Source organism: Falco rusticolus, chromosome 9, assembly GCF_015220075.1.
Source record: "Falco rusticolus isolate bFalRus1 chromosome 9, bFalRus1.pri, whole genome shotgun sequence".
NCBI lineage: Eukaryota > Metazoa > Chordata > Aves > Falconiformes > Falconidae > Falco > Falco rusticolus.
In genome coordinates, this window is record NC_051195.1 from 31261925 (window position 1) to 31272774 (window position 10850).

The 10850-nt window shown below is 43.1% G+C and overlaps 1 protein-coding gene across 1 annotated transcript; it reads left to right on the forward strand.

The window, feature by feature from the left end:
• Positions 1-8031, forward strand: LOC119153198 (glutathione S-transferase omega-1-like). Its single transcript, XM_037399294.1, has 6 exons — positions 1-132; positions 249-357; positions 2007-2229; positions 3520-3621; positions 5746-5852; positions 7487-8031. The coding sequence occupies exons 1-6, from the start codon at positions 99-101 to the stop codon at positions 7638-7640; spliced, it is 729 nt and encodes a 242-aa protein (XP_037255191.1). The 5' UTR covers positions 1-98; the 3' UTR covers positions 7641-8031.
• The last annotated feature ends 2819 nt before the right edge of the window (positions 8032-10850 follow it).

Here is a 10850-nt window from a genome sequence, read left to right on the forward strand (position 1 = left end):
GCCCGCGCTGCGCTGAGGGGCGGAGGGTCCCGCCCTGTGGGCGGTGCCGGCGGGGGTGCGGCGGGGCACGGCGCGGCACATCGCCGTAGCGTATCGCCATGGCGGGCGAGCACTCTCGCAGCCTGGGCAAGGGTAAGCCCCGCCGGGCAGGCAGCCGCATCGCCTCAGCGGGGGCGGGCGGCCTGCGCAGGGGGCGCGGGGCTGTGCGCCAGGCGAGTAAGGGCTGTAACGGTCTCCTCTCCCCTCAGGTAGCGCGGCCCCGGGGCCGGTGCCCGAGGGGGTGATCCGGCTGTACAGCATGCGGTTCTGCCCCTTCGCCCAGAGGGCGCGTCTCGTCCTCCGTGCCAAGGGCATCAGGTGAGGCCTCCCGGCGGGCCGGCGCGGCGCCCCTTGCTCCCCTCAGGGCCTGGGGGCTCCACGGGACCGGGGGGGCGGCTCAAGCCTCTCTTCTTCCTTGGGCCTCCAAAATGGTTTTTAACAAAACATCCCTGAAAGAGCTGGCAGAAAAGAGGTGTCTGTGTTGAGTTTGCTGTAAAGCTCGATCTTCTTCAGACTTTATTTTTGGAGAGGGGCCTTGCTGAAGTGGGAAGTAGGCAGGCTGTGTATGAAATACATTATGTAAAGGCCCAATGTAAATCTGTAGGGAAAAACTCCAAGCTGATGGTTTTTTTTTCTCACCTGACATCCGGAATGTTTACAATAACGGCATTTGAACTTGTCCTGGGTAAATGTGACTGGTGCTTTAATGGATGTTGTTGTTAGTTTTGATGTAAGATGCAGTGAAAATCCTGGGAGATTTGAATATGCAGTGTTTCTGTTATACTGTTGCATACTAGCACACAACAGTGAGCAAGCAGCACCTTAAAAATTTGAGGAACATACTGTGTATATATATAACATGTATAAAATTATACAATGTGATGTTTTCTCATTCTTGTGCTGTAGTAAGTTAATGGCATTAAGTACTTGTGTCTGTTTCATTTTCAAGATAGCCATATCATTTCAGTGTTTTTCGATGGGTACTAATGCTTCCTTCAGTTTACAGCTTTAGAGTAACAGGTTTTTCCACCTTTTTCTGGTTCCCACCCAGTCCCAGGCCTGCCAACAGTTTGTTTACCAGCACAGGGCTGCGAGTTCATGTTAGCGCAGTGAATGCTTACCACTCAGTTCTGCTGACAGCAAGATGAGTGTTGTTTTGTTTCTTCTTGGGTCTTCTTTCAAAGGAGTAGGTGCATGGAAACTAGCTCAGTTTAATTCTGTCTTTATTTAGTGTCTTTGAACTGATTGTTGGAGCTGGGACATTTGTTTTAGCATAGTGATTTTGGAGGGGTTTTATGGCTATCTAAATGTGGCAGTCACTTTCTGGTAACTTTTAGTTGTTTTGAAGGTTCAGCTGTATTTAGGAGACCTTTGGGCTTACTAGGAATTTTCTGGGGTCATGCATATAACGCAGCATGTAACTTATGGTTTGTTAATTTAACGTAGGCATATGTCCCATGTATTTTTTTTATCAACTCTATTTGCCTTTCCCTAAACACTTGTTCTGTGTGAGGCCATAGGTGGGGGAGATAGGTAGGTAGGATGCTCTCCTGATTTGCTCTGTGGTGTAATGTCGGGTTAAAGTTTAGCTGCATTTCTTAATTAGAGGGTAGCTTATTTGCAGTCAAATGCTTCTTTCTTAGAAGAACGTGCATGTGATAAGTGCTGCATTCTGAGCTTGACCTTTGTTTTCAGCATGATTATAAAGGCTGCCTATCTTGTGCTTGCAGACTGTCCATACGTCTTTTATTAGTTTAACAAACATCTCATTGTAACTCAGTGCGGATTTTCTCCAGAAAACAGAAGTGCCCCCGGCAGTAATTCTACCTCTCAAATGGCTGGTCCTGCAAAGGACTTCAGTGAAGACAAGGGGGAGCAGGGGAGCAAGGATTCAGCCTCTCAAGTATTGTAGCTATCGAGGTGTAATGACTGAGCCTGTTTAGGTCTTGTTTCTTTTCCTTTTTTAGCTATGAAGTAATCAACATCAATCTGAAGAACAAACCTGACTGGTTCTTTGAGAAGAATCCCTTTGGGCTGGTTCCTGTTCTGGAGACCAGCAAGGGCCAGCTGATTTATGAGTCGCCAATCACTTGCGAATATTTGGATGAAGCATTTCCAGGGAAGAAGCTGATGCCTTCGGACCCGTATGAGCGAGCCTTTCAGAAGATGCTCTTGGAACATTTCTCAAAGGTACTGCATGATCATTGTGGGATTCAGTTTCTTACCTTACCATAGCATCAAGAACTGCAGCTCTGTTGCCAATGCTGCTTTTATGCTTTAAGGCAGGTCTTACGTCTGGGAAAAGCATTCAGATAACTGGAGGGGTTATTTGCGGTCTCTTGCTGTGAGCACCTACAAACCATGGTGTGTCTGAATTGCTCCCTGCGTTTATGTGTGGGGATGGATGCAGGAGAACAGCCAAACTAGTGAAAGTATGTGACTGAGGCAGGATTTTGAGCATCCTACAATAGGGCAAAGGTTAGTAGACCAAACCAGCTGACTGCTTGAGACCTAGGTAGTGACAACTGCTGTATTTTAATCCAAGTCTTTCTGTAGGAAGTGCATTGTGAATGTGGAATGTGAAGAGTGCCTGAGAGAGCCTACAACCATGGGTGAGAGATGTCAGGTGGCTATAGACATGGGACGTATATAAGAAGACTGGTTTTGGCCTTCCGGAGGGGTTGGAGGTGGGCAGCTGTGGCTGACTGGAAGTAACCTCTGTACAAGCATGTGCTTTGAAGGGTATAGGAAGTGAAAGAAGTCAGCTTAGATATAAGGAAGCAATGGAAGATGCAAAGAGATGTGGACAAAAAAGGGGGTAGAAAGGAGTATATATTTACGATAGGTCTTTCTGAATAAGCATGATGAGAAGAGGGTTACAGGGAAGCACGTTGCAAGAACCCAAACATGCACTGAGTGTTGGTTGTATGAATGACATCTTAGAAAAACGTTTGTCTGTGAACATGTGTTAAGTTTGGCCATTGCACAACTTTCTGGTGCTGTATGATAATTTCTCTGGCAGTTACCAAATCAGAAAATGCACAGGTTTGTAGAAGCTTGCATATCCTGGGCTGCCTGTCTCTTTCTTAAAGTACCTTAAGTGTTGATAGTTAAAGTGCATTTGGGTTTCAGAAATGTGTAACTGGGAAAAGAGTACCACTCTGCGCCTTGCTACCTTTTTTTGCTACTTTTTTGGTAAGCGTGTACAAATGGGAAACATGTTCTTTTCATTGTTCTCTTTACTACAAGACTAAAATCCATTAGTATTTGCATTCATTCTTCCTTTAAGCCTTTTCTTACCTTTTCTGAAGTATAAAAGGTTTTTATTAGTAGACTTTCTTTAACTCTATAAAGTTAAAGCTTTTAAGATTTAACTTGCTTCTGGTATCTTAACATCTAACTTAACATTTTAAGCTCTGACTGACTTGCTTGTATTACTGTAATAGGAACATTAAAAACTTTATACTTCCATTTGAATAGATAACGCCCATAGTTTTCAAGTATTTTGTGGCAGTCAAAGATGGTCAGGATGCCACGGCACTGAAAGCAGAGATTGCTGAAAAGTTTGGCAAACTTGAAGAGGTAAGAGTATTTCATGATAATGAGCAGGTTGCCTGTCTTTGTATGATCCCTGTTTTCTTTCGTGCTTTGTCCTTTGGACTGCATCTTTTCTCATTACAGCAAGGAACAATCTTTCAATTTACACCCCCCAGCCTAGGATACACAACAGCACCATTAGCATAAATTCCAAGTAGCTAAACTAAACTTCATCTGTGATGAAGGCTGTGTGTCCTTGTGAAGTTCTTTTTAATTCTAGCTGACTGTTGTTTTAGATATTCTGCTTTAAATGCAAGGAGACCTTGCAGCATGTTCTAAGAGCAAGAGCTGAGGAGTTGGAGCTGCTGTAGAGCATCTGTGCTGTAGCTCTGCTGAAATGAGTGCAGGTACCCTGGTGATGATATAAAATCTTTTTCCTTCCAGAGCTTGTTTTTGTTGGGGTAGGGGGAAGCAGAATGTAATCTGTCACTTGCAAAAATGCAGCCCTGGGCCATGTTCTGCTGCTGGTGGTGTAATGCAACTTTAGCAGAGCTCCAGAAAGTGTCGGGTGGCTTTGATGCCATACTAGTAACAATCTGTGTCAGCAGTTGTTCTCAGCTAATCTGAACAGCTGTTGGACTTGCCTTTATCATGAACCCATTTCTTCTGTGTCTTTAGTAGCCATGACTAATGCTTGTCTGTCTTGATCAAGAAGCATTCCTCCAGAGTGTTTCTTTTCTGGTGCAAAGCTACCAGTAGCTTTTTAGTACTTTTCCTAGTTCTCCCAACAGCCCTGTGCATTCTGCTTTCTCAGCCCCTCGAGTTGCCAAAGTAAAATTGTTTTCAGGGTAGTCTTGTCTGTCTGATCAGGCTGATGCTAGAGTAGTGCAGATGACAAATGAGTTGTTGGGGGAAGCTATGTGTGTTTCACATCAGTGAAATACAGATCTAACAAACATTAAGGAAGAATTAACCTTCTTCCTGCTTTATTAATGCTGTGAAGTACTTGCTGCTCCTTCAGTGTCAGTGTCTATTTTGCTATACCCTGAAGGGCTTTGCAGCATCAGCTGAAGGTCGGCTGAGGATGGGAGGAAGGAACAGAGCCATTCAAACTTCACTCAGCCTACTGCGAGAGATACTCAAGAAGGGAGGTGTTTTCAAACGCGTTTGTTTAGTTTGCTGCTATACGGCAGAGGGAGCTGTGTTCCCATCTCTGCAACTGTGCAACTGCTGGGTTACATTCTGCCAGAGGCCTGGGAATTCAAAGAGCTTGATGCTTCCTGAAGGACTGCTTTAAAATTTCTGCTAGATCGTGGGGATTAGGGGACAGGGTGTAAATGCCATAGGAGTATAGTGTTGTGTGTCCAAAAAGACAGATTTGTAAGGTCTCTCAACTTCTACCTCTAAAATGCCAAAGTGCCTGAAAACAGAGGAGCTAGTTTTATGACAGAAGAGACCAGGCTCTGGAGGATCCTTGAAGGATGTTAAATTTGAATGACCACGGCACTTGAAATGTATCAGAAACATAAATGTGACAGGAGAACTTGCTGCATTCTTTGTGGCCCTGCTTTCTATGCTGAGCTGTGGGGAACTCATTTTGGTGTATGTGTGTGTTATTCTTGCTTTCTGTTCCCTGTGCTCCTGGAATCAAAGCCAGCTCTAGCTGTAATGTTAGAAATGCTTTCCTGATACCACTTGGCCTCGAGTGCCATGGGAAAAGTCCCTGCTAAAATGGAGTTCTAATTTACCTGGATGTTAAATTTAGCTAGATTTATTGCTCAAGAAATGCATGTGTATTGTTACGTTTGATTAGTCTGTGCTGTTAATGCTTTTTGACAGGTAAGAAATCATGAACTGACAGATTGTGAGAGCTAAATTCCTTTTTGTTTGTGCAAAGACTGCAGCCTCACTAGTGATTAATATTTTTTGACAGTTTTTGAACCTCTGGAGAAGAGCTGAACTGACAGTGTATGAAATAGTTAAGGTTGATACTGCAGCTGGTTTACTGACTAGCTCTGACTCCCCAGATATTGCATGCACAGGAGAAATGTGCTGTATCTCCATTATTTGCTGTCTGATCCCTTCAGTATGCCTGCATTCCATTACAGCTTTTTGTTAGTGTTCTGTTGTGGTAATTTTCCTTCTGAGGGCAATTATCATCTCTCACAGATTCTGTCCAAACGCAACACTGTGTTTTACGGTGGGGACTCAATCTCCATGCTTGACTACATGATCTGGCCATGGTTTGAACGTCTGGAACCATTCCAGCTGAAGGAGTGAGTACCTTGCCTAGCTTCTAGTGTGTACTGAAGTGCCTCAACATAAATATTCTTTGCATACACTTTGCAGCAGTGGGCCACTCTTGGGAGCTGCTGAAGAAAGTTTGTATTGTGTAACAGTTTGGGGGAAGCATCTTCTCAAAGAGATGAGTTGTTCAGGGATCTTCTGTAAACAAACTTTCTTTCACCAGGCCTGTTTTCCTGTGAAATAGTTTTGACAGATCTGGAAGAAGTGGTCAAAGTACAGGACTTCCCATTCCTAACATCATAAATGAAAATGATCTTTGTTTGAAGGGGATGGAGTTGTGGAGGCCTAGATTCAAAGTTCTTGGTCCAAAACTTAAGAGTTGAAATGCAGTCTTCTGCTTCTTTTTGGAAATCCTAGTTGACAAAGGAGAGTGATGTTGTTTTGAAATGGGTGAACTGTTACCCTATCTTGCTGTAGCTAATAGATTTGTCCCTCTTGTAATAGCATTTTTTTAATATATAAACAAATGTATTGGTCTGTTATATCCTTAAACAGATCCAGTTACCATGGTATTGCATTAATATGTAGGGAAATGGTATCAAAGGAGAACTATTTTATAGCTGGCTTAGAACTGGACTAAAGAGTCAGCTTGTATGAGGAGGTGGGTAATAAAAGCATAAGATGAGTATAGAACAGTTAGTATTACCCTGGTGCCTGAACCATTCTTGAAGAACAAGAAAGACACATGGAATTTTTACCATTGAAACTCTGGGATGCTGTAAAATGAGAACGATACTGATGGATGGCTGACCTACTTTGTCTCCTGGAAGGGGAAATATTACAAGCAATATAGGAGCATAAGTCCAGAGTCATTAAGGTATCTGAATGACTGAGGATCTGAGCCATTGTATGTTAAGATGCTTTGTGGGTAAGGGTTAGGAGTTACCTGGCAAGCTATGCATCAACTTGGGAGTTGGAAACTGTAATGCAAAGTACTTTGGTCAGTCTGCTAGAAGAGAATGAAAATAACAATTTAAACTTTTAAACTTTGTTTGCCACGCAGTGGTCTTGGTGATTTTTTTTTTTTTCAAATGTGTCTGTGTGGGTTTGTGGATTTAGTCTGTTAGTCAAATCCTCGGTTTCCTCAATAGGCTGTGTGCATTTTCAGCTGCTGGGTTGCAGGGTAGTGACAAACGGCACAGCTTGTCTTGGTATGCAAGAGAGAGAAGTTGGTGGGTTGTGCAGAACTCAACCGCTGCACACAGCATTTGCTTCAAGAATTGCCATTAACAAGGCATTCCGGAGGGAAGCAGTGGTGCACAAGCCTCTGCCTCAACTCAGAGCAGATGATAATTAAGAGCCGTGTCTTGCAGCAGGGGTAATGTAAGTAAAAACATGCTGGTATCTGGCACAGTAAGTGCTTGTTTGTGTTTTTACTCAGCTTTGCAGTGCACAAGCTCTGTAAGAACTCTTTCACTTTGCAAATGGTAGTCTGTCTTCTGTGATCTGATACGTATTTCCATCACGTGCTCTGAGCTGAACATTATTCTGGGAGGGAGAAAGCAAAACAAGCAGTAAAATAGAACCACACAAGTGGGTTTGTTTCCTTGATGCCCTCCACATTTCCCGTTTGCATTACTCAGTCTCTTTCCTTTTCCCATAGCTCTTTGAGTCACACCCCCAAGCTCCAACGCTGGATGGAGGCCATGAAGGAGGACCCTGCTGTCAAGGCTACAATGACTGACCCACAGATATTCAAGGATTACCTTGAGCTCTATCTGAAGAACAACCCTGAGGCATGTGATTATGGGCTCTGAGGTGCCAGTAGGCACATGCTTGCTGAAGTGCCAGTGCTTCTTTTCAGTGTGAGCTGTGGGGATGTAGTGTAATTTGGTATGGGTTCTTCTGTGTTTGCGTTTCATAACGGGGAATAAATCTATGCTGGAAAGGCTAAGAAGCTGCCTGTGAACTCCATTCCTTCCTGTCAGGAGGAGGATGTGCTGGCTTCAGGCAGGAGATAGAAAGTCATTGTTGGCCATGTATATTGCATGAAGGAAAAATGTTGGCTTTACTCAGAGGTGATGGTCTGTTATCTCTGGCCTTTTTGCAGGCATTGTGGTGGGCACTTCCTGAGCTAACTCTGTTACTTGGTTTAAAAATTGTGATACTGGTGTCCTGAAAATAAATAAAAAGCAGACACTGTTGTCTTTAAATGTAGTTTTTCTTTTGTCTTTCCAGGCAGCTGTTAGTCGCTGGACTGGTTGTGCAGAGAGGAATGAGGCATTGTGAAGGCTAAAACAGATAGTGTGGTCTCTGAAATTAAGATGTGGTAACCTAGTCTAAACTGTCCTCCTCTTTAAACAGTGCTATTGCTAAACCACTGAACTTGCAACCTACCCCCTTATCCCTGCTGAAATCATGTTTGTAGGGACCATCTAGTAATGGCGTCCAGTTTGAGCTAGATATGCTAAGGGGGAGTGTGTGGTTATAATCCTTCTCTGCCCTTCTGAAATAGGGTTGTGTTTATTCTAGGTCCTAAGATGGATTAGGGAGTAAACCCAGCAGAAGCACATTTATTTTCTGTTCCGCTCCAGAACTCAAAGCATTGGTATACATGTCAAGATGTAGGTGAAATCGGAGAACTGAAGTAGGAGGAGTTCAGTCAGAGCATTATGTACTGGTGGTGTCTTGCTGCTGGTGAAGGAATGAAAATGTTCTGTTCCAGCAGGTAAATGGCAGGATCAGAGCATTGCAGTTGGACATCTTTTGAAGCTATCCTTATGCTAATATAGCAGAGTAGGGACAAGATTATTTGAATTAAAAGTAGACACAGGAAAGACTTCTTCCTCTCTCTTTTTTTTTTTCTTTTTTCGTTTTGTTCTCTCTGCATAGAGGATCTAAAGAATTATGCCCCATTCTGATGTTGCTTAGCTGTATATGTCTTTCTCTCGCAGACCACTAACAACACAAACTAGCCATAATTCCAGGGAATAAGCATGCAGAAAGAAATAAGGCAAAGCAGCATGTTCAGGGACAGGACTGTGGTTCCTGTGGTGCTGAGGCAGTTTTCATGAGATGCACAAGGCTGTTCTTATCCGTCTCCCACTGCAGTGAGGTAAGGTAGTATAGAAGAAGGTGGTGGTTCATGGTTTTCCTGGTAATTGAGGCACCGAGTGTTTTGGAGCTGTTCTGGAGGAAAACTGGACTAATACTACTACTTTTAACATGTTCTACCCCAGCACGCTAACCCTGAGGAGGTGCATGCTTGTGTAATGTCAAGTAGGAAAGCAGGTATGAAAGATGGATTTGATGAGGAAAAAGAATTAGCAGGAGCTTGGTCTGTCAGCTTGTGGCTATTAGAAGGGATTGTTTATGCTCTTACTAGTTTTAATTCAAACTATGCAGCTTTTCCCCTCCTGTTTATCTTTGTGGCTTTTAAACACATCTGGCACTACTTAAAGAAATACTAATTACTTTGCTGTTCCTTCCAGAATGCTGATGTTCTTTAAAAATCTTTCCAATCCCAATGTGATGCTTATACATGTTTCATAGAGAACCCAGAGGAAGCATAAAGCTGTGAGGTGTGTTGTCAAATGTGCATCTAGGCTGTTTCATTAGTCGAAACCAGGGTTTGAGCTTTATGAAACTACTGTCCCTGAAATGGTGTTGCTGGGATCTCAGTGGCAAACTTCCAAGGATTAACTGCAGAAGATTTTGGTTTTATTAGCTGCTCTGCTTTCTGTAGGGCTTGTTAAAGCTGTTAGTATAGTTGGCTTCCACAAACATGCTGGGAATATGTCGCAGTTTGCATCAGGTATTATTGGACACTAGTGGAAGATGTGACATTAGGGAGATCCAATAATGTGTTAAGAGCAGAGGCTGGCATCCAAAACCCGAACTGGTTAGGGCCAGGCCGTGGTAACCCAGAGACTGAACAGAAAGATATGCTCTCCCTATCTTTAGTGGCTGTAGGGTGTACTACTATAAACATGCTACTTCAGCAAAAAAGTAAAATGCAATATTCTGCCTTATAATTTACTATTAAATATCAGTGTTCTAAATCGCAAGGCAGACAGCTGGGGTCCTGAACTCATTACAGCACACCAAGAAATGCAGGCCTCAGGCAAAGTGTTTTTAATGTGGCAGTGAATATGCAACACTTTGGCCCAGCCTTCAAAGGAAAGGAAAAGTTAGGTGGAATTGAGTGGCTTTCTCCTTTCAGGAGGGATGCCTGTGAAGGATACATCCTATTAAGGAGGCCAAGAAAAGAAAACTACTATCTTCAGTTTTGGTCAACAGAGGAAAAAATGTAAGTCAATAATAAAAAGATCAAGCAGATAAAAAGCTTAACCCTTTGGTCAGAGCTCTCCTTAAAACCTGTGGATCAGATTGTACAGCATGTACTGTATTTACTTACCTTCTACTCCATATTTTGCCCTTGAAAGTTGTTGGTGGTGCTAATTGCTTTTACGAACAATGTTGATTATTTTTTTTTGTGCCCTGTCATTGTACCATGAAATATAACTGCTCTCAGCATAGGTTAAAAAAGAAAAAAGTGTTAAGCAAAAAAGGACAGAGTATGTCTTGTAAAAATAGTGAGTTTAGGAACATGATGGGTAGATACTTCAGATTAGGAAGGCATTGTGCCTCCTTCTGCCCTGCATTTGTAGCATGGCCCTATACTTTTACTGATGTCTTGAGATGGTTGTTACGTGCCATAATGCAAGATGTGGTCCAGCCTCTTGTTCTTCATAGTCATTATAGGACCCCTTATATTGAAACTTAAGAGCAAGGTAGAAGGGAGACAAGATGGAAGGAGGGATGGGGATCCCAGGCTATCATATCTGGGGAGGTTTAATGAGTTTTGGATAAGTTGAGTGGGAACTTGGGTGAATGGGACTGTGGCTATGATAGAAGGTTCTTGCTTTAGAAATTGAGGGAAGTGTTCAGGGATGTGTTAGAAGGGTCTGTGGTTCTTGTGGTGGAAGTAGTAGTAACTGGAGATACTGGTTTGAAAAAGTCTCAAA